At 49.2% G+C, this 22,408-nt stretch overlaps 1 protein-coding gene across 1 annotated transcript in view; it reads right to left on the bottom strand.

The window, feature by feature from the left end:
- The window catches only part of C2H14orf132 (chromosome 2 C14orf132 homolog), a 44,503-nt gene continuing 22,095 nt past the window's right edge, over positions 1–22,408 (bottom strand). Inside the window, exon 2 of the mRNA XM_036844861.1 lies at positions 1–1,021. Coding sequence (XP_036700756.1) covers positions 797–1,021 — 225 coding nt within the window. The 3' untranslated portion in view covers positions 1–796. The remainder of the gene's footprint in view (positions 1,022–22,408) is intronic.

The following is a 22,408-nucleotide window of genomic DNA, read 5'->3' as shown; positions in this document are numbered from 1 at the left end:
GATGAGGTACACACACCACATCCCTAAAATTCCGTGATTTCTCAGGGAGGAAAGAGCATCTTCAGTGGGTGATCTAAAGAGTTAACTGCCGGGCAGATCTAATTTTTAAAGGCACCTTCTCCTCTTTTCGCAAAGAAGAGAAAGTCCATCCAGCAGATAAAAACCACCACCACTACCACCCCTGAAATCCACGTCACCAGGAATCCCCCATCCTTGGGTTTCGTAAGGGGCCGGGTGTCTGGTAACAAAGATGCCATTTCCAAGTCAAATGAGGAACGTTCTATGACCCTTCAAGTGACCACCACCAATATTCCGAGGGGCTGACTGGGAAACCAGATTGGGGTGGGAACACTCAAGTTCTGAGGGCTGCCCTTGCCCTCAGGTAAGCTGGCAGAAAAACAAGACACAGAAGTGATTATTTAGTGCCAGCAAGGGATCATCCAACCATGTCTGTATTTTAAACTGACTGGCTTCCCTCTGGTCTCATGTTCGTGGAATGCTGTTTCAAGACCTCCCCAGTCTACTCCTCGAAGGCTCTGCCCCGGCGTGCCTCCGGAAGCTGGAAGCCCAGGCTCCCATATTTTCTGGATCAGCTGGACCCCAGCCTGGAGTATCTGAGATCAAGGCCGCTTGGGGAAATCCCAGACGCATGGTGGCTCCCCTTGGAGAGACCGCGCACCTGGTCAGAACTCCTGGTTCTAGAACGCGGGTGCAGCCAAAGGCCAGCAGCGCCAGTGCCCCGCTGTGAGCCCAGCGCGGGGGGCGGGGGGGGGGGGCGTCCCGGAGCTCCCGCGGCTCAGAAGGTGAAAGCATACACCACCCCCACCACGACAATGTTCCCCAGCGTCGCTATGATGGCGATCCAGAGCAGGACGGCGTCGTTGGAGGACCTTGGCGGCTCCTCTGGCTGACCTTGGCCGTTGGAGGCCGCGTGCACGTTGGTGGAGGAGTTAAAGAGGGAGTACTCGGCGCTGAAGTCCTCGTTGGGCGAGTCCATGAAGGCGCCTCCCATCATGGGCAGCTGGGAAGAAGGAGAGAGAATTAAGCAGAGCCCGCGGGAGCTGGGAGGCTGCCCGCGGAGGGGCAGCAGGCTGGTAAAGCAGCCCCCTCGAAGATACAGCCCCGAACTGGGCTTTGCTTTGGGTCTTTTAAATAAATGACAGTGCATATTTTCACCTAGAAAAATTAGCATTCACAGCAACCTTCTGAGGCAGACACTCACGCCCACTTTGCAGATGAAGAGGTTAAGGCCCCGAGCAGCTCAGCAGACTATCTCAAGGCTAGTTGGCAGCTCACTGGGACTTACAGACCCTCCCTCTTTAAATGCCAGGCCCTCCATGACAGCACACATCGTCAAATGTCTTTATTCTTCTAATTGTAAAAATAATATCGGCTCAGCATAGAACATTAAGAAAATACAAAAGAGGAGGAAAAAAAAGAGAATCAGAATCTCACGACTTTGGGATAATCACTATTCACATCTTCCTTTCTTTGTGTGTGTGTGTGTGTGTGTGTGTGTGTGTGAGAGAGAGAGAGAGAGAACTTTTAAACATGTGGTTTTATATTCCTGTATTTAAAAGCCTATCAAGATACTGTTTTACAGTTGTATAATACTCTATCATAAATACAAACCATAATTTAACTGTTCCTCTAGAATTGGAGATTTAGGAATTTTGATGCTTTCCTATTATAAATAATGTACTGGTAAACATCCTTGTACATACACTTGGGTATGCATACATGCTTGCACATGCATTATTTTTTTAATATCAGTTGCTTATCTTTATTTTATTTTATATTTTTTATTATTTTATTTATTTAATTTTTGGCTGTGTTGGGTCTTCATTGCTGCACGCGGGCTTTCTCTGCTTGTGGCGAGCGGGGGCTACTCTTTGCGGTGTGCTGGCTTCTCATTGCGGTGGCTTCTCTTGTTGCGGAGCATGGGCTCTAAGAGCGTGGGCTTCAGTAGTTGTGGCACATGGGCTCAGCAGTTGTGGCTCGCGGGCTCTAGAGCGCAGGCTCAGTAGTTGTGGCGCACGGGCTTAGTTGCTCCATGGCATGTGAGATCTTCCCGGACCAGGGCTCGAACCCGTGTCTCCTGCATTGGCAGGCGGATTCTTAACCACTGCGCCACCAGGGAAGCCCTGCACGTGCATTTTTATTTATTAGGCAGACCCAGATACAGAACTTCCCAGTCAGCGGGTATAATGCTTCAGAGCTTCTAATGCACAAGGACAAACTCCCCAGAAGATTGACTAATTCCCAAGGCCTTGCTTTGCTGCACAAGAAGCAGCTGGTTTGCACTCCAGGGACCAGGGTTTCCTCTTTGCGTTTGTAAAGCCCCTTATTCCTGAGACTCAGGTGCGCAGGCGGGGGTGAGTTGGGCTGTTCAAAGGGAGGGCCTGGCCCTGGATACAGTCCAGAAGACCAATGTCCAGGCCATCCAGGCCCATCCAGGCCCATCCAGACCCATCCAGAGGCTGACACGACTTAAGCCCCAGGGTTGGCTCTGGCAAGTATGAGGCCCATAATAAACGTGTTTTTATTAATGGTACATGAATGAATGAGCACTAAACAGTTACGCCTTCCTTCAATACACATTTATTGAGCTACTACTACTACTACCAGCATGGAGGCCCAGCTATGGTCATGGAATGTGCTAGAGATTTTAAAATAGTCTCATTTAATCATTCAACTATCCTGCTGGAGCATACCACGGTACCCCCATTTCAGATGGGTAAGCAAAGGTCAAGGCCACTGTACTCGTCTGTGCCGGGGTCAGGGCAGAGAGTCGGGTGCGTCCGACTGTGGAGCCAGGGTGCTTCCCGTTCTGCCCACAGCCTCTCCGACTCCCAGGTCAGACTCAGTACTGGGACCCAGAGATGCACCAGCCACTACCCCCAGGGGCCACGCTCTGGCCGGGCCTATGTGCACTGCCCCGGGGGGTGGTGGGAGCAGAGCGGGGTCCACCTCACTCAGCCGCCCGTCTGACTTGTATTAGGGATGGTTAACTAGGGGCCTAAGTCCTAGACTCTGCAGACAGTGGTGAGCCAGACGGGTGAGGGCCACGCTCCAGGTGGGGATGAGAGCAAGGAAGGAGAAGGAGCGAGAAAGAGGGGAGGGAGGGAGGGAGGGAGGGAAGGAAGGAGTAAAAAAGAAAGAGTATCTGAAGGGAACACGAACTATCAGAGAATTCACACAGAGAGGCTACTTTCAGGCAGCGCCATGTGTGGCCTGCTCTGAATCTCAATGGCCTCTTTTGAAAGGATGCCCATGACTGTGTCAACGGGTGCTTCCGAGCACCTGCTTGGGCTGAGAAGAGCAGCCTTTGACAGACTCGTGCTGAGAGGAGCTTGGCATTTCATCAGTAACACAGCTTGGTCCTTTAGTTCAGTGGGGACCTGGCAGATGTCATCTGGGGCTGTAGTAACAGGAAGAGGCCAACAGGGGGCGCTGAGGATAGGCCACGTGCAGATCCTCGATGGGGCTGCTGGTTACAGGGGTGAGTTCACTTTGTGAGACTTCATCCAGGGCTGCATTTATATATGGGTCCTTCCTATATGTTTATTATAGTAAATAGTATATTAACATATGTAGTATATATTAAGAGATATGATGACAAGCACAAATGAGAATGACAATTAACATATATTCTATTAAAAATACAATTGAAAGTTTAAATAGGAGAACTGTGACCTCCTTTTGTCCCCCCCGCTGGTGATGCAGATGAGATGGGTTGCAGATGAATCAGGCACATCCGTCCTAAGGGGGCAGCAGAGGCAGCTATGCTCTGGCCTGCAGGGAGGGGCCCGGGCTTTCCCATTAGACCTACTCATCCTTCGAATCTCAGCCAATGGTCCTGTCCACTGTAGCCTTCCCTCCCAAGCACCCCCAAGACCACATCCTTTCCTTGGGGGCACCCACCCCAAGATGCAGTTCCCATCTGCGTCCCCCTGGAAGCTCTGCGCGGGGAGCAGATGAGTTTATTCTCATCGTGGAACTCCTAGAGCCTTGCCCAGGTCGGGAGCACAGTCGTGCCTGATAAATCCCTGTTGAGTGACGGATGAATGACACCCACCCTCAACTTGGACCAACAACATTGTTGGCTGATTCTGCCTCTCCAGCAGCCCCCCACTGACCCCACCCCTACCTGGCGGGTACCCTTTCCTCCTGCTGCCCTGAGACGGCACCGCCCTTCTCTAGGGGAAATCGGCAGAATCTTCATCTGACCCACCCACAGCGAAAGCGTCACTCAGGTGAGCGCATGGAGACTATCTGTCAGAGAGCGGGGATCAGGCCAGACAGGAAGCTGCCCTTCTCCCTCCCCTGCTGGTTCCACAGCCCCCTCCCCTGGCGCCCCTGCTGCACTCCCCCTCCCCGGAATTAATCACATGCCCGTTGTTCTCTGCCCAGTGGCCCGCCTCAGCCTCTCCTCCCTCCCCCAGGGCACCGGGGTTTTGGACAGATGCCCCCGCCTCGACTTCACTCTTCCGTCCTGTTGAGATCTCTGGACGAAAGCCTGCTCCGCCCTCTCCTTTCTTCAGGACATATGTGGGTTCGATGAGCATTTTCATCCAATTCATTGGGGGGAAAAAAAGGGGGCACTGGACAGAGCCTTTGGTGGGGGGAGGAGAGAGCGGCCCCCAGGCTGACACAGCCCTACTGCCAACCTGCACGGGGGCAGCTGCCCTCCCCCTGCGCCCCTCTCCTGTTCTCTGCTTCCCTGTGGGTAGTTAATACCCTGCGTCAGTTTCCTATGGCTGCTATAATAAATTGCCACACACTCAGTGGCTTAAAATGACACACATTTGTTATCTTACCGTTCTGGAGGTCAGAGGTCTGACTGCGCTCATTCTATTGGGCTCACTTGGATCGTCTCCCATCTCCAGATCCTACACCTTCATCACGTCTGCAAGGTCTCTGGCCACATAAGGTGACAACCACAGGCTCGGTTAACTGGAGGTAGGTCTCCCACCACACAGGGAACTCTTGAAGGCAAAGCCATGGCCCACTCATCTCATGCTCCCTCAACACCATTTGTAACACAGAAAGAGTGACAAGTACGACCGTGTGGAATTAATGAACTTGAAATCAGCAGACAGCCTCCCCATCGGCTGCACTTCATACACCGGCTCTCAGAGCTCCCCGGCGCTGAGCCCCTCTCTGCCCTGCACCTCACTGACAGGCAGCCCAGCACTGCCAGAGGTCACAGCCAGTGGCGTCCAATTCTGCCGCCTCAGTGTGAGGGATGGAGTGGGTTCTAGTGTCAGAAAGACTCGGGGGTGAATCCTGCTTCATTACAGATAGTACAGCCAAGCGAATCATTTAACCAACCTGCTTCCATTTCTGTCCCTGTAAGTAATGAAGATGATACCGTGGAACCAGCAGGACCCTCGCAAGGAGGGAATCAGATCATATGTGATAAATCAAACGTGGCACCAGTCGCTCAGTCATTCCTAATGTTCTTTCCTCTTGTTCGTGTAGTAATTCAAACCCGAGAGACATGCATCTCTTATCCAATTGCTTAAGCTAAAGTGAGGGAATCGGGAACCTGGCATTTCCAGTTGTGTGCTTTTGTGCAATCAATTAATCAGACACTCATCTGCATACAGGCGGCCCTCCACTCCCACCAAGTTCTGTTGAGTTCAGCCAGCACTGTCGCTCAATCCAACCCCTCAGGTTTGTTGGTTTTGATGTTTTTTCCTTTGTAAAACAGATTCTACTTCAAAGTGCCGGGTTACACATGAAAATAACTTTACACGGCAAAATCCCACGAATAGAAAACCAAAAAAGGTCAGCCTCAATTCTGCCATTTGGAAGTTGGGAAGACTTGATCAGAAACTGACTCATGGTAAGAACAAAGGAATGATGGCTGAAGTCACTTCAGAAGCAGGTGATGGCAGAAGCCTCTGGAAGGTCTTTCCGAAAGGCCCTCCAGCCGGCCAGGTCTAATTTTAAGACATTTTTGGAAATGACCTCCGGGTGTCACGCCCTTACTGAGATGAGCAACTGGGCCTTCTCAACCCCGTGGGCAGGTGTAGTCACTGGACCCCTGAGAATGGGGATGAGTGGCTTGGATGAGGTTACGGCTCAGAGCAGATTTGAGGGCGATGATTCCTAACTTCAAACACTAGGAGGTCCACCATGCAGAAGAGAGTGTGACCCGAGGAGGCAGAACAAGAAAGAAGTCTCCTCTTGCTCAGTTAGACATTAACAATCAGAAGGACACAGGGTGGGGGACTCGTCTCCTCATCAGAGATGATCTTGTCAAGATCAGAAAAACTCTTGTTGGCTTGTTGAAGAGGGGACACGAGGAGAGAGTGTCAAGGTCAATGGCCAGTGTTCAAGGTCAATGTTACCTATACAGGCCTCCCGACTGTAACTGCCAGGAAGGCAGGGACCTTCCCTCTTTCCCACAGTATCCTCGAGCCTACAAGAGAGCCAACACTCAAAACATACTTGGTGAGCTTCCCTGGTGGCGCAGTGGTTGAGAATCTGCCTGCCAATGCAGGGGACATGGGTTCGAGCCCTGGTCTGGGAAGATCCCACATGCCGTGGAGCAGCTGGGCCCGTGAGCCACAATTACTGAGCCTGCGCGTCTGGAGCCTGTGCTCCGCAACGGGAAAGGCCGCGATAGTGAGAGGCCCGCGCACCGCGATGAAGAGTGGCCCCCGCTTGCCACAACTAGAGAAAGCCCCCGCACAGAAACGAAGACTCAACACAGCCAAAAATAAATAAATTAAAAAAACAAAAAAAACCAAAAGGACAAAAAGCATACTTGGTGAATGAATGAATTCTTGGACCATCAGCCAAGAATCCTGAGGGCAAGCTGAGATTTGGGCCCAGAGCCAACATTTCCCCTCTGTGGGACCGAGACCCATTTCTTAGTTTGTCATTTAAAAATGGGGAAAATAATATAGACTGCTTCAGAGAAGAAGGGAGATGCTGGGAGACCCTTACACTACATAAAAAACACTTTCTGGGGAGAAAGGCGAGTCACAAAATAAACTCAGTTGCCATCCCTGAAATTAAAAACACGCCTAACAGTAATATTATATATTATGCATGGATCCACATATATGTAAACGCACAGACATGGATTGTAAATACATCAGCCAGATTTACAACAGCAGCTGCCTCTGAGAAAGGGGGAGATGGGGGGAAAGAGACTGATTTTGTTTGTAATATTTTATTATAAGAGAAGATGAATAAACATGATAAAATATTAAAAAGTGGTCTATTCCGGTTAGTGGGCATATGGATGTCTGTCACTTTTTGGTGTTTTAAACTTTGTAACATTAAGAGCAACTCTTTGAACACTGGAGAGCATCACACACGAGACGGTAGGACCAGCCACCCTTGGAAGCAAAGATGGTACCCAGAGATCCGGGTCCCCATCCTTCAGTGTTGGGGTCACCTCATGGCATGTGTGGCCAAGCGTGATGTGGAGGGGCTCCAGGAGGGCGTGGCTGTCATGGACACTGCGGAACCATCCTCCAGGGTGCCCACCCTGCCCCCCACAGAAGCGCCGCTCCATGGAGGTGGGCCCTCCAGGTCCCCATCTGTTCCCACTGAGGAGACGGAGGTTACATAAATCTCCCCTAAGCTGGGCCCCTCCAGGGAAAGGAACAGAAGATGCTTTCAAAAGGAAATCTTCAAAGCACGGTCACCGGAGGTGGCCCAGCCAGACACTTTCCTGAGTAATGAGCACCTTTCAGAGGAGGGGAAATGAGAGAGGATGGGCATTTGTTGGTGGCGGCTCTGTGAAGGGGAGCTTGTTGGCTGTACCCTGGGCTCCACCAGACTCTTTTCCCTAGAAGGCTGTCCTCAGGTCCCTGGCACTGCAGGATCCTGGCCGAGCCACAGCTACATTCACTGCTCCTGGGCTGTGGATTTCAAAGTTGTACCGCAGTAAAAACATTCGTATTGTCCCCTGTCCCTTTGGGGCCAGGAGACTTGGGTTCTGGCCCTGCTGGAGCCCTGCCTCCCTCTCTGAGCCTTACTTACCAGGGAGCAGCTCAGATGAGTGACCGCCAAGGTCAAGCCCAGTGCTCAGAAGTCTTGCCAGATACTAACTGACCAGAGTCAGTTATAAATGGCCCTAAAGTGAGAGCCTGAGTGGTGAGGATTGTCAGATAAGCCCTTAGATAAAATCCTCAGAACTAATAAGGACCTACTGTACAGCACAGGGAACTCTACTATGTACTCTGTAATGGCCTATATGGGAAAAGAATCTAAAAAGAGTGGATATACGTATATGTATAACTGATTCACTTTGCTGTACACCTGAAACTAACACAACATTGTAAATCAACTCTACTCCAATAAAAATTAAAAAAAAGAAAATCCAGGCTTCCCTGGTGGCGCAGTGGTTGAGAGTCCGCCTGCCAGTGCAGGGGACACAGGTTCGAGCCCTGGTCTGGGAAGATCCCACATGCCGCGGAGCAACTGGGCCCGTGAGCCACAACTACAGAGCCTGCGCGTCTGGAGCCTGTGCTCCGCAACAAGAGAGGCCGCGATAATGAGGGGCCCGCGCACCACGATGAAGAGTGGCCCCCACTTGCCGCAACCTGAGAAAGCCCTCGCACAGAAACGAAGACCCAACACAGCCAAAAAGTAAAAAAATAAAAAAATAAAAGATCCTTAATTAAAAAAAAAAAAAGAAAATCCTCAGATAAAATACAGGACACCCAGTTAAATGTGAATTTCAGATAAACAACAAAATAATTTTTAGTATAATAATAGTAAAGTAATTTTATATAAGTATATCCCAAATATTGCATTGGACATACAGCAAAAATTTATATTTATACTAAAAAATTATCTGACATTCAAATTTAATTGGGCCTCTGTCTTGTGTTTTTATTTGCTAAATCTGGCACCTCCATGGAATCTGAGACAGAGCTGCAATTTCAGAATTTGTACAAAGAATCATCCCCTCGGTTTTGTCTCTGCAGAAGCCTGCCATCTGTGGCCCAGGCTCCTGCGTGACCTCGTTCATCGGAAAATTCCAGGGACGCCTCCAGCCAGACTACAAACATTATAAAGATAATTTCTCTCATCTCTAAATTCTTGAGGGGTCTCTGTGTTCCAAATATAAAGGCTGGATAGATACAGAGGGTCATTCACCCATTCATTATTCATTCAACATGTGCTGAAGCCCACTCTGCTCCAGGAGGTGTGGGACAGACATGAGGGATGCCAAGGGGTAACCCGTGACCTCGGACCTTGCAGGGCTCACACTTTAGAGGAATACAGACTCAAACACACTGTCATAAAATGGAATTACCTGCACTTTAACAGAGGTAAGAACAAGGCAAGTTGAGGTCAATTCCGTGGGCTGAAGAATCAGGCATGAGGTAGAGCCCCAGCTCTGTTCCTTCCTGGCTGTGTGACACACGCAAGTGGCAGACTCTCTCTGGACCTCAGTTTCTTTATCTGTAAAATAGGCTAATAGTGGGACTCCCTACGCCCACCCCAGGGTGCTCGTGTCTGAAATATGCAATGTCCCAGCTGTCCGTACCCAATGCTCACGAGCCATAATTGTGTCATCCTTGTTGTCATGGCTGGGTGGACCCCAAGGGCCCAGGGCAGAAAGCCGGGCCTGCTGTCCTCTCACTGTCCTCGCCACAGTGAATCTCTTTTGATTTTCTCCATTTTGTGCTTTTGGATCTGGTTAATTTCCAGTGAATTCCATTGGGAACGTGAGAAAGGGAATTCAAGGCCCACTGCAGGATAAACCATGATCCCCTTCCAATGCATTCTGAAGGTGAGGCTTAAAGGCCCATAAGGGCAGGAGAGAGAAAGGGGCCAAGTTTCCGTTTCCTGCCTGTGGATATTACTAATCATAACGACTCCCAGGAGGTCTGGGTTGAAGGGTGCACCACGCTGGCCACAAGGGCGCTTTGCCTCCAGACCCGGGGAGGGGAGTAACCACGCGGCCGTGACTGGGCAGGGATGCCTGGAGATGCCCCAGGAAGACATGCCATCCTGGTTCCAGGCCCAGCTGGGCCACTTCTACTGCTGGGTACATTTCCTGTCTGAACAATAAGGATTCTAGCCCCGGACCCAGGGAACCCTTATAAAAACATTAAACTACAAATGAAAGGCTTCTGCTGCCAAGACACAGCACAACTAGGAACTCTGGGCCCCAGGACTCTGCCGAGGAAGCACAGCAGGTGGCCTGGGCGAGGGGACCCTGAAGGCAGACAGCAGGGGATGCTTTCTGGGGCTTTCCCTCCTTCCTTTCTGGCTTCCACAGAAAAGCCCTGGGAGAAACCCCTCTTTCTAGATGGAGGACTGAGAGGAGGGGGCTCCTGGGAGCCGGGGGTTCTGGCAGAATCTCCAATTTCTTTCTTTTTTTCTCTTTTCTCTCTCCTGGACTTGCCCCAGGGCCGGTCTCAGTCGCTGGACTGTGCTTGGATGGCAGTGACGGTGGCGGCTGTGACATGGGACCTAAAACACAAGAGAAAACCCTTCTTTCTGGCCAGCAGGACAGAGAAAAGGGTCCCCATAGTCTGAAGAGTGTGGGGAGATCCCCTTATCTTTTCTTTCTCTTTTCTCACCTGCTTTGCAGAGCAGGCATCCTGGCTGTGCAGAGCTGGGTGACAGCACAGGAGGAGAAAGTTGACAGAAACATTGACTTTCTAGCTAGAGGGTTAGGAAAGACCATTCCTGGAGCCAAAGAGCATCCCAGGGGGTAAATTTCATGGGGGAGAGAGTGGAGAAGGGGTCCCCTAATTCCGTGTGTAAACCTCACACATTCTGGGCTCGCTCCAAGCTGTGCATGCACAGAAACGAACCAAGGAATCGTAATAAAGGCTTTGAGAACAGAACTAAGACCCTTGCCCAAGCCCAGACTCACCCCTGAGTCTGAACAACACTGCAAAGGCGTCACAGTCAGAACTGACATCAGGACCATTGCTTACATAAAATGAGGCAAGATTTCCAAAAAAAGGAATCTCTAAATGGTTTCACTGACAAATTCTATCAAAACGTGTAAGGAAGAATAATACCAGTTCTATACAATCTCTTCCAGAAAACAGAAGAGAAGACACTTTCCAGTTTATTTTTTGGAACACTTCCCAAATTATGTTTATGACGCTAGCATTATCCTGCTACAAAAATCAAAGATATGACAAGAAGAGAAGATGGAAGATCAATTTCCTAATTGAACACAAACAAAAAGTAGACAACAGATATTAGCAAATTGAATCCAGCAACATATAAGAAAGGATAATGCAAGACTGGGTCAACATTCGAAAATCAATTAATGTAATTCACTATACTGACAGAAGTAAGAAGAAACAAAACATAATCATATTAATAGATGCAGGAAAAGCGTTTGACAAAACTAAACATATATTAGTGGTAAAAACTCTTAGCAAAATAGAAATAGAAGGGAACTCCCTAAATCTGATAAAGAGCACCTACAAAAAACAAACAAACAAACAATCTAGAGCTAATATCATACTTAATGGTGAGAAACTGAATGCTTTCCCTCTAAGATCTAAGGAATAGGCAAGGATGTCATACTGGAAGTTCTAGGCAGTGCAATAAAGCAAGAAAAAGAAATAAAAGGTACATAGATGGGAAAGGAAGAAATAAAATTGTCTCTAATTGCAGATGACATGATTGTCTACATAGAAAATCCCAAAGAATTTACAAAACGATCATATAACTCATAAGTGAGCTTAACAAGGTCACAGAATACAAGGTGAATATTAAAAATTAATTATATCTCTATATTCAAGCAATTGAATATGGAACAATTGGAATTCAAAATTTTTAAAGTTTCATTTACAAAAGTACCATAAAACAGAACACTACTATAAATCTAACAAAATATGTACGTGATCTGGCACACAGGAAAGAAGGGAGGGAGGGAGGGACAGAGGAAGGAAGGAGGGAAGGAAGGGAGGAAGAAAACATAGACTTTGATTCGAGGGCTGGCAAGTTTAACATCCAAATCCTGCCACCTTGGTCAACACATAACATGGGTCAGAAGAACATTCTGATCAAGGAAAGTGACAATCATGTGAAAAGTCATCAGAATGGGAACTGCTGCCCGTCACCCTCCCGCCAGGGCCCATCTTGGAGTACAGCATCCCAAGGTTGAGTGGTCCCATCCCCTGGGGCTACAGGGCTGGTCAACAGGCTTCCCCCAGACCCCATCAGGAGAGAGCACTCAGTTGTGGTGATGAGTTGGCCAGAGGCTGGGGGGTCCCTGCTGGGCAGTGTGGTGAGTGTTAGTGGCTTAACTGGAGTGATGCACCAGCTGTGATGGAAATCAGAACACCGGAGTTTATGCCACCAGGTCCAGGAGAAGGCTGAAGGGGGCAGGGGTTTAGCCAGGGCATTTCACCATATGAGGAAGTTCCCTTGTGATGGAGGCATGGAAGCCACATGGGGGCTGGCAGGAGAGGCAAAAAGACAGCACAAAACAGACTATACACCTAACAGAAAGGTGTACATGTGCTCAACACCTGTACACAAATGTCCATAGCGACACCATCCAGAACAGCCCCAAGCTGGAAATAATCCAAGTGCCCATCAGCAGTAGAAGGATACATAAATTGCGGCATATTTACACAATGGAATTCTACACAGCAATGATTATGAACCACAATTATACACAGCAGCATGGATGAATCTCACAAACACGATGATGACAAAAACAAAACAAAATACCCAGACACAAATAAGAACACATAATGTGATTCCATTTCTATCAGTGGTTCTCAACTGGGAGTGATTCCGTCCCTTAGGGGACTTTTGGTGATGTCTGCAGACATTTTTGATTGTCTCAGCTGGCGGAGAGGGGGTGCTACTGGCATCTAGTGGGATGCGGGCAGGGGTGCTGCTCCACACGCTATAGTGCACAGGGCAGCCCCTGACAACACAGACTCATCCAGCCCTAGGCGTCAATAGTGTCCAGGCTGGGAAATTGTGGCTTTTATAAAGGTCAAAAACAGGCAAAACTAATGTCCTGTGTCAGAGTGAGAATTGCTCCTGCGTTGGGGGTGAGGGCTGGCTGTGTTCTGATCTGGGTGCTGGTCACGTGGGCGTGACTGTGAAAGCTGCCCACTTTCCTGCGTGTCTATCTTACTTCAAAAGTTGTCCTTTAACACATATATATGGAATCTAAGGGAAAATAAAGGTCATGAAGAACCTAGTGGCAAGACGGGAATAAAGACACAGACCTACTAGAGAATGGACTTGAGGATATGGGGAGGGGGAAGGGTAAGATGTGACAGGGTGAGAGAGTGGCATAGACATATATACACTACCAAATGTAAAATAGATAGCTAGTGGGAAGCAACCGCATAGCACAGGGAGATCAGCTCCGTGCTTTGTGACCACCTAGAGGGGTGGGATGGGGGGGTGGGATAGGGAGGGTGGGAGGGAGGGAGACGCAAGAGGGAAGAGATATGGGAACATATGTATATGTATAAGTGATTCACTTTGTTATAAAGCAGAAACTAACACACCATTGTAAAGCAATTATACTCCAATAAAGATGTTTAAAAAAGAAAAAGTTGTCCTTTAAGAAGGTGGGAAGAGTGAAGTTCGTACACGAATCTTGAATTTGATTCAAATGACTTTTGAGATGGAACCTCTATTCAGACAATTCACACTTCATGGGATGTTGTTTCCCTTTCTCAACAGATCAGAGGACGCTCAGAATGAGCTCGCCCGTCCCTGCAAACCGCCCGTCCCTGCAAACCGCAGGCAGAGAGCATCGCGGGATGGCAGTCATTCACCCACACCCGTTCGGCTGCCTGCCAGGGACCTGCGGGCCGGTGGAGAGGCCAAGATGACACGGGGGCATCCTGAGCGCAGAGGCTAGAGCCGGGTGTGGGGTGTGCGGCCACTTCCCCGCACGCCTTCAGTCTGGATCTTCAAACTGCTAATGGGCCTGGCGCGGGTCACTTTTATTAAGGCCTTCAACAAAAACGGATGCAGAAACCGCCTCCGGAAAGGGTTAAGGAGTTTGCCCGAGGTCGGTCCCTTAGCTCGCAAGAGGCAGGAGTCAGAAGTGTGTGTGTGTGTGTGTGTGTGTGTGTGAGAGAGAGAGAGAAAGAGAGAGGGAATGGCTTCCAGGCCTCTGGACCACCAATCCTGAAGGCCTTCTCATGAAGTCACGTGATACCTGGGGATGATATCCTGGCAGAGAACTGGCCTGAAAACTTGGCTATTTTGTTGAAAAAGCACAAGGAGAAAAACAGTTCTGCCCTTTTATCAAACTTGACAGCACACAGCCAGCTACCCACCTTCCTGTGTGTTTCTTCCATGGAGGCTGAAGTTAACAGCAATATTTGCTTCCTAATGTCAATACCTGCCACTCTTGTTGGCTGAAGAGTTTTTAATTAAAAACAAAATGAAGGAACTAAAAATAGAAGCTAATATTTACTGAGAGCCTGCTCTATGCCAGGTATGCACTGGGCATCTTATGCGCACGATCATATTTTGTCATGAACAATCCCTCGGGTTGGGTACCATCATCACAGTTGTTGGACAGGCGGGGAGAGGAAACGGAGGCACGTGCTGAGAGGGGGAGAGTGTGGTGAGGCATCGCCCCACAACCATCTCCATAGCTGCTATATGTGGATGCCTTCGTGTGCCAATGCTGCGCTGGACCAAGAGGAGAGATGCTTCATTCCCTCAAAGAGAGAGGCGGAGATCACGCCTGCAGCACCCCCAAATGTGACAAGGCACAATGCCATCAGGACCAGTGCTGAGTGCACACCGAGAACTGTTAGCACAGCTCCTGTGTTTATTTTGGTACCTCCCTCAGTAGCATGGAACCACTGTGACATCAGTCTTGTGCAACGGTGACTCTCAAAAAGCTTCCTGACCAGGGATGGTGACGGGTCAGATCCCCTCACCTGCATGGGCCACACTGCCCTTCTTACCTCCCCCTGAGCTCTACTCGCCAGGCAGTTTCACAAAGCCACCTCGCGGCTCAGGCTGCTCACCTGCCCCTCTACTGCCTGTGGGTCCTCCACCTCCGGTGTCCTCTCCTGAGGCTCTCCTGAGCACCCAGGGGCCCAGCAGGGATGAGCAGGAAGTCCCAAGGAAGAGCTGCTCTGGGCTGGTGGGTGCTCTTTCACCCTCACACCAGCCCAGCACCAGGGGGATGACAGGGGGCTCAGAGAGGGGCGGTCATTTCCCTGAGCTTGCACAGCTATAAGTAACTGATCAGAAATCAACATTCATGTCTGCCAGCTCCTAACCCTTGTTGTCATTCTAGGCTGAACGGCTTTCTCCACTAATTTATTCCTACAACTGATGAAATATTTATTATATTACATTACATTTCTTATGTTACATCGCATTATATTATATCATATTGCATTACATTATATTGTTACGTCATATTATAGTTCACTATGTACTAACATTACATCATGTCATGTTACATTATATTATAGTTAGCTATGTACTAGTGTTATATTAGAGTATATAATGTTAAGTTACATTATATTACATTGCATTATGGCTAGCTGTGTACTTGTTTATCTTTTTTAGGGGCTGTGAGCTTTTTAAGGACAAGAGCTGAGTTTAATTTCTCTTTGTATCCCTGATGCTTAGCACATCAACTCACACAAAGTAGATGCTAAAAGTATATATATTTTTTAAATGTTTTCTCAATTACTTGCTGCACCTTGCACTCTTTGACACAATATCTACATAGTGGATGAGGTGGTCCTACTTGCTGTGGCAGAATATTTCTAGACCCACATAAGGCCCAGAAAAATAAGGATATTTTTGGAAAGCCTGAGAGCATTACAGAAGGAAGAGGAAAAATCAAATTCACCATCTTTGAAACCGTTGCCATAGGAACTCAGCAGGAGAAAATGCTGTCTCGTCAGAACACATCATCTTTGATTACCAGGAATAAAGGGAACACTTGCCTTGGAGAGAGAAAGGCCAGACATCATTGTGGTGGTCCCGGGCTCCTAGGACCCTATCCTTCACAGGGCATCCACATGGACCGCAGTGAGAATTCAGGGGCCATCACTTGTTTTTAGAGGACTGAGGCTGAGAACCTCAAGGAGAAACAGCCAAGACCAGTTCGGGATGATGCCACCTTCACTGGCTATTTGCAGTTGAGCAAACACAAAACAAAGGGGAGTTTTGAAGTTCTCCCTTAGGGAATAGTTGGCAAAGCTTGTCATAAATTAGTACCTATTCTGCCCCAATGAATTCAGTAGCATCTTTGGAGTGATTCAATAGCATCACTGTAACCAAATGAGTGTCCCCTGTGGGGACCCATGGACTGAGGGTGATGGTGGGAAATTTGTTCCGCTGTTCACTCATTGGCTAAACAGGCATCTACTACATGGGGGCAGGGGGTAAGGAGCGGGGGCGGTGTGGAAGCCAGAGGTGCAAAAAGAAAAACCATGTGATCTTTATTTTGGAGGAAGAGAGAGGGAGAAAGGGAAAGGGAGAGAAGGAGGGAGAGAGAGAGAGGAAGGGAGGGGGTGGGGACAGAATTAACCAATGAAATAAAATTAAAACAGAGTGCGTTTTACATCTGCGAGTGTGTGCATCCCAGAGAGAAGGCAGGATGGAGTGACGGCACACCCAGCATCTTTACCCCCTAAGTGGATCCTTTTGGGTCATTTTTAAAATCTCCCCTCCTCTATAGGACAAAATGACAAAATCATTTTCAGTAGTAATCATGACATGAAACAAATAACAACACTGGAGAGAGACACTGGGGTCTCCACGGAACGTTTCTAAGACACCAGTCTCCTCCAACCTATAAAGGTCCCAGTGAATCGCCACACCCCTCCTCCCCAGGGAAACCTGTGTGTGCAGGAAGAAGAAGGGGCAGACACAGCACAAGGCAGGGTATGACAAGGAAGCTTCCAGGTTTCCATGGGGATGAGAAATGGACTATTTCTTGCCATATCAGTAAACAAAGGATGTCACAGTCGTCAACGATTGCAGCCCTCCAACGTGAGCCAGTGAGCCGAGGAAACTCAGGGCTGAAAAGAACGCCTGTCATCTAGCAGCCGTCAGGCTGCAGCCACTCCCTGCGGTGAGCCCTGAGGGAACTCAGGATCTGTCAGGATGCTGGCCCAGAGAGCTGAGGCGCACATCTGAGGAACGATTTCAATGAGCCCAGACTCTTGCATCCTCCCACACACAGAAAAGCGCTAAGTTCCTGCACTTGAGATGTCTGGTTTTCTTTAACTAACAACAACCTCTTGACGTTCCCGACTACCTGCCCTTTGTTGCAAAAACTCCTATATATCCTCCCCTCGCCTCGCCCGCTCAGAGCAGGTTCTCAGCGTTATCTGAAATGCCGTCTCCCGCGCTGCGGTCCTCATTTTGCCCAGATAAAACTTAACTCGCAACTCTCATGCTGTGGATATATATTTTTTAAGTCGACAAGGAGCTGTCCCTTGAGAAGGGTCTTGATAGATGAACAGGAAGGAGTCTGTCAGGCAGAGAGAGGGGGTTGGTCTGTCCAACTCCTTCTGACATTATGAGCTGGGACCTGGTTAGTAGCAATCTCGCCCCATCCTTCATTGGCTGTGCCGGGTACCATCTTGGAAAGCTGGCTCTGGCTCACATAAGCCCACTCAGGACACGTACAGCCGCGCTGACAGGTGTTTCTGGTCAGAATCCAAAGACCGTTCTCGCCCATTGAGAAGCCGTGTCAAAGCCCCCGCCTGAGCACGGGAGGGAAAGAGAGCCCAGTGTGTTGTGAAGAAAACAGGGCACAGAAGAGACAGAAGGCCAGTGCCATATACGTAATCCCTGCCAGAGAGCACAGTGGTTCCAGAGTCGGCCCAAACAGTATCTCAGTGTGCCAGGAAAGCAAATAAAGACCGGGCCATGACTTCTGTTATCCCCCAAAAGCCCCACAGTCCTGTTCTTGGGTCAAGAGGACTTTTAAAGAAGTAACTGCTTACAAGGAACCTCAATTCCTTTTCAGCTGGCATGGCCAGTGAGAGCTACTCCTTCTTCTGTCCCCGAGGGTAACCATCAACCGTCGGGGGTCTTGCAGGGACCAGGAGGGCTGAGACCTTGTCTGCAGCTGCAAATCAACAGCTGCTTAAGAACCTCTCTGGCCTCAGCTTACCAAACAAACATCTCCCACCTCCTGATCTCTGCCTCATCTACCTCCCAGGGTTTTTTCACGCATCAGATGAAAAGATTTTTCTTTTCATTCGATAAGAGTCATGGTTTTACTGTGTACTGACACCCTCTTGTTTTGAGGTTCAGGGCAGGAGCACTTGTGCTATTTTTGATCCTGAGTGTTTTGAAACACAGCAGGAACTCAATAAATGCTCACTGGCTTGTTTGGGCAAAATCAAATCTGTATTATGCACCATAGGAAACCTGCCTGTTGGAGAGAAATCATCTTAGAAACAAGGTTGTAGTCTTCCCAAGAGTATTTAAAAACACTCGAGGACAAACGAGGCCCAGGGCACCCCAAGAGAGGGTGTGTTTGACAGCCAAGAGCAAAGAAAGCACTTCAATCCTCTTTGGAAAGACCCTGGTCCAGTTTAAGCTGAAAAGGCATCTGGGCCTATTCCCTAAGGGGTCTGACAATGATGCCGGGGCGGAGGACTGGTGTTAAGGGTATCTGATTGTTACCAGCAGCTGGAGGGAACAGGGTGGGGATGGGGGAGGAGGAATTTGCTCTAAGAAGAGGCAGAAAACGCCTCCTTCCCAATCGAAAAAGACAGTCCTGTTGTTTCAAATAATTAATGTAAAGACACACGTGGGTGGCTGTAAACTCCACATCAGCTTTTGCAACACGCAGGCAAGAAAGAAGAGCAGATAAATGAAGGGGTAAGAGAGACAAAGATCCATTGGTCCTTTTGGCTTTCTGTCCTGATGAATCCGGAGCAATCAAAGACCATGATGCTCATCCCATAAGTGAAGTGGAAAGAAGGGCTGGGGTTCAGGTCAGGGTGCAAATTCAGTCTCTGTCTCCCACGGATGGTGTGGCCACAGGCATGCCACTTCACCCCAAGCTCAATTGCTTCACCTGACCTGCGGGGCAACACCCCGACTTCCAGACCGTGGGGAAGTTCAGAGATGATGTGTACACAGCAGGCACTCAATAAGTGAAGCGACTTGCTGGAGAAACGCAGCGAGCAGATAAGAAAGCTGCCTGCAAGGGCTTTTGACTTCAAAACGTGCCAAAGGTCCAGGCTCCTTGGATAGAGGATTTGTCATCAGGAATTTTGATTAACTCCTCATTAAGGAGGGATGTGGTTACCGAGAGAGAGACTCAGTATTAGAGGAATTATCTCACTGAGAACTAGTGAGAAAGCTAGGGAATTAGGCTGAGGCGTTTCTTTAAATGTTGCTCACCCGCAGTTGTCATCTGTTACATACTGGTTCTACTGTGGCTAACGAGCTCTACTTAAAAGAAAACACAGGAAATGAAACAGCACCCACAAACATCATATTTGCTACTGTAGCTTCGATGTTCATCACACCCAGCGCCAGCAACCAGCAACCGCTCTGGGCTCTCCTGGTGGCCCTGTTTGCTATTTGTCAAACACTTTTAACCAAAAAACAGGCAGCTCTTTGAGGGAATTTACGGACTGAAATCTGGGGCAACAAATACACATGCCCAACGGCAACAAGTTATACCAAACCCCAGCTACTCCAACAGAGAGAAAGCGCAGGACAAGGAGCTGGGCCATCTGATGTCAACATCTGATTTGGCTACCAAGCAGCTGTGTGACCACGGACGAATCCCTCACCCTCTCTGAGCCTTACTTTTCTCACTTGTAAAATGGGACCAATGAGAGCACTTCCCTCCTTGTGGTGCTGTGAGGACTTCATGAGCCCACAGATATAAAGACCTGAGCTCAATGCTTGCAACAGGGTGTTAAGCACAGGGCCTGGAACTGCGTGAACAAGCATTTAATAGTAACCATATTTCTACCATATTTCTAGTAACCAGTGCTACTACTATTATTATTAGCAGTAGTAGTTGGTGGTTCTTTCCACTTTATTTTTACTACTTTAAGGTGGTGCATCTCTGAAGAGAACCTTTTCAAACTCTGGAATTAGGAGCTCAGCATTTTCCTTCCAACTCAATCATCTGTAGCAAACAATGAGCTGGGGAAATGGGCTGGAGGGGTGTGTAGGGGGATCAGGGAATCCTTTGCCCACCCCCTTCCCAGATGGCATCTTGGACCCTCTGATGTTTGGTGGGACGGATGGGATGTAGGGCTTACCCCTCTTTGGACAGATATGTGTTTGTTGATTGGCTGGTGGTGAGTGGAGGGAAGAGGCGCCTGGCCAAGGAGGAAAGCAAGTGAGTGGGTGAGACAGGCGGAGGGTGAGTCCCCAGCTAAGAGCGAGAGAAAGAGAGCATGGGGAACGCAAACCATCTGCTGGGATAAGCTCAACCTATTGGTTATCCACGGGCCCAAGAAACACGCACAACGCTGGAAACTTCTACACCCCACGAAGCACATCTCCACTGGCTCTGCTCATTCAGCGCTCGCTGTGTACACAGGGCCACTATCCATCCATACCGGCCAAGAGACTGCAGCTCTGGGGGGTGAGAACTTGCCTGAGGTCCCGCACCGAGTGTGGGGGTCCAGCTCAGACCTGGGCAGTCCCACCTGCCTTCATGCCAGCCCCATGTTCCACGCTGCGGAGGCTGGGAAGAATGAAACAGTTTGGGCCACAGGAGATGCACCTGACATCCCTCTGCACCAACGCCAGCCCAGTGATGGGAGGGAGCAGTGCCGAGATATTGGTACAGAAGAAGAGCACTGCCTTGGAATGAGAGGTCTAAGGCATCTGGCTTCCCAGAGGGGGTTCTGAACCTGGCCTTGAAGGAGGGGAGGGGGCATTCCGGGGAAAGCACGGAGGATTCGGGCGGCACCTGGCGGAAGCGGGGACCAGGAAGGTGCACATGGGGCCCCAGGTCTGGAGAGGACGCCTGGGTCTGCTCACGGGGATGGAGAGTCAGCCCAAGAATTGGGATGTTATCCCATGGGCCGGGGGCGGGGGTGGGGGTGGGGTGGGGAGGGTCACTGAGGAACCTTAGCAGGATAAAGCTCCTCTGGCAGGGGTGAGGAAAGGAAAGTGGATCAGGAAGGAACCAGACACAACCCATCAGTTGAGAGGCACCTGCAATGGTCCCAGGAAGAGACGAGGCTTGGCCAAGAGCTGCGGCAGCCTCATGGGAATTTGGGGATGAATGTTCCCATGTCAGGAAACATCCCACTCTGCTAGCGCCCCCTCAGCAGAGGCCGCCCCCAGGCAGACAGTATCCTACAAGTTATGCTGCGGTTGACAGGTGAGGATGGCACAGGGGTTGAGAGCTAGGAAGTCCAACTGCAGACCTTCAAACCCCCTCTGCCACTCATTCATTGTAGGACTTCGGCAAGTGATGTAACCTTTGAGTCTCAATTTCCTCACCCGCAGAATGGGAATGATGGTAAAAGCACTTCCTGCTCCAGGGTGTTGTGAAGATGAACACATATAAAGTGCTTAGAGTAGTACTGGGCACTTAGTAAGTGCTCAATAAATGCCAGGCTGCATCCTTACTGCCACTGTTATATCTGCAAAGCTGTTTGCGTACATTAGTGCATCAATGTTCAGAATAAAGTGGGATGGCAGGTAGTACTGAGCCCGTTTTCAGACATATGAATGGACTCAACTTGCCCAGGTACCCAAGGATCGTGGCTGAGCTGGGACTGTGGGCTTGGGGCTCCCTGAGCAACCTGTGGCCACTCCGCATGCAGGATGCATGCTGCTAGCAGCGTTGCGGCTGCACTCCAGAGGCGCCCAGAACCCTGGGAAGGCTGGTCCTTCCGGCTCCGTTTTATGTCCATTCTCTCTGATCCATCATGTGTCTGGATGAGCCAGGCGGCTGTTGGTCCTCACCCCACAAACCTCTCTGCCTGAGAGGACAGACTCACTTGGCATTCCCCAGTGTCACACGCAAACCTCTGCAATGTGCTTGAGTGTCTGGCTGTGTGGGAAAAACCACAAAGTTAACTTCAATTAAAAACTGTTCGGATAAATCCTGCTCTGCTTTAAAATGTTCTCAGAGCAGGTGAAGGATTAGAGCCTTTTAAGAAGCCTCAAGCAAGAAGGCAAACTTTTAAAACCCCTGACGGCATTTTAATAAGGTGCATCATTTTCCATAAACCAATATTCACAAGGTTTTGAGAAAGTCAGAAGGGGGAGTTAAGGGCTGGGGGTCAGGGGAGAGGCAGGCAGAAATGGTGTCATTAAGAAACATTCTTCCAGTGGATAATATGTTCTGGTATAATGTTATAAGTCATAATTCTAGTTATTACTTTAAAATGTATATCTCAGAAATAACTAAATTTCCTTGTCAATTGCATTATTATGAACTTTCATCAAATCTTTAACCGTGGTCATTTTTAAGTCTTTTGTC

The sequence above is a fragment of the Balaenoptera musculus genome, chromosome 2, assembly GCF_009873245.2.
Source record: "Balaenoptera musculus isolate JJ_BM4_2016_0621 chromosome 2, mBalMus1.pri.v3, whole genome shotgun sequence".
In the NCBI taxonomy this organism is placed as follows: domain Eukaryota; kingdom Metazoa; phylum Chordata; class Mammalia; order Artiodactyla; family Balaenopteridae; genus Balaenoptera; species Balaenoptera musculus.
This window is presented reverse-complemented; position numbering and strand designations above follow the sequence as displayed.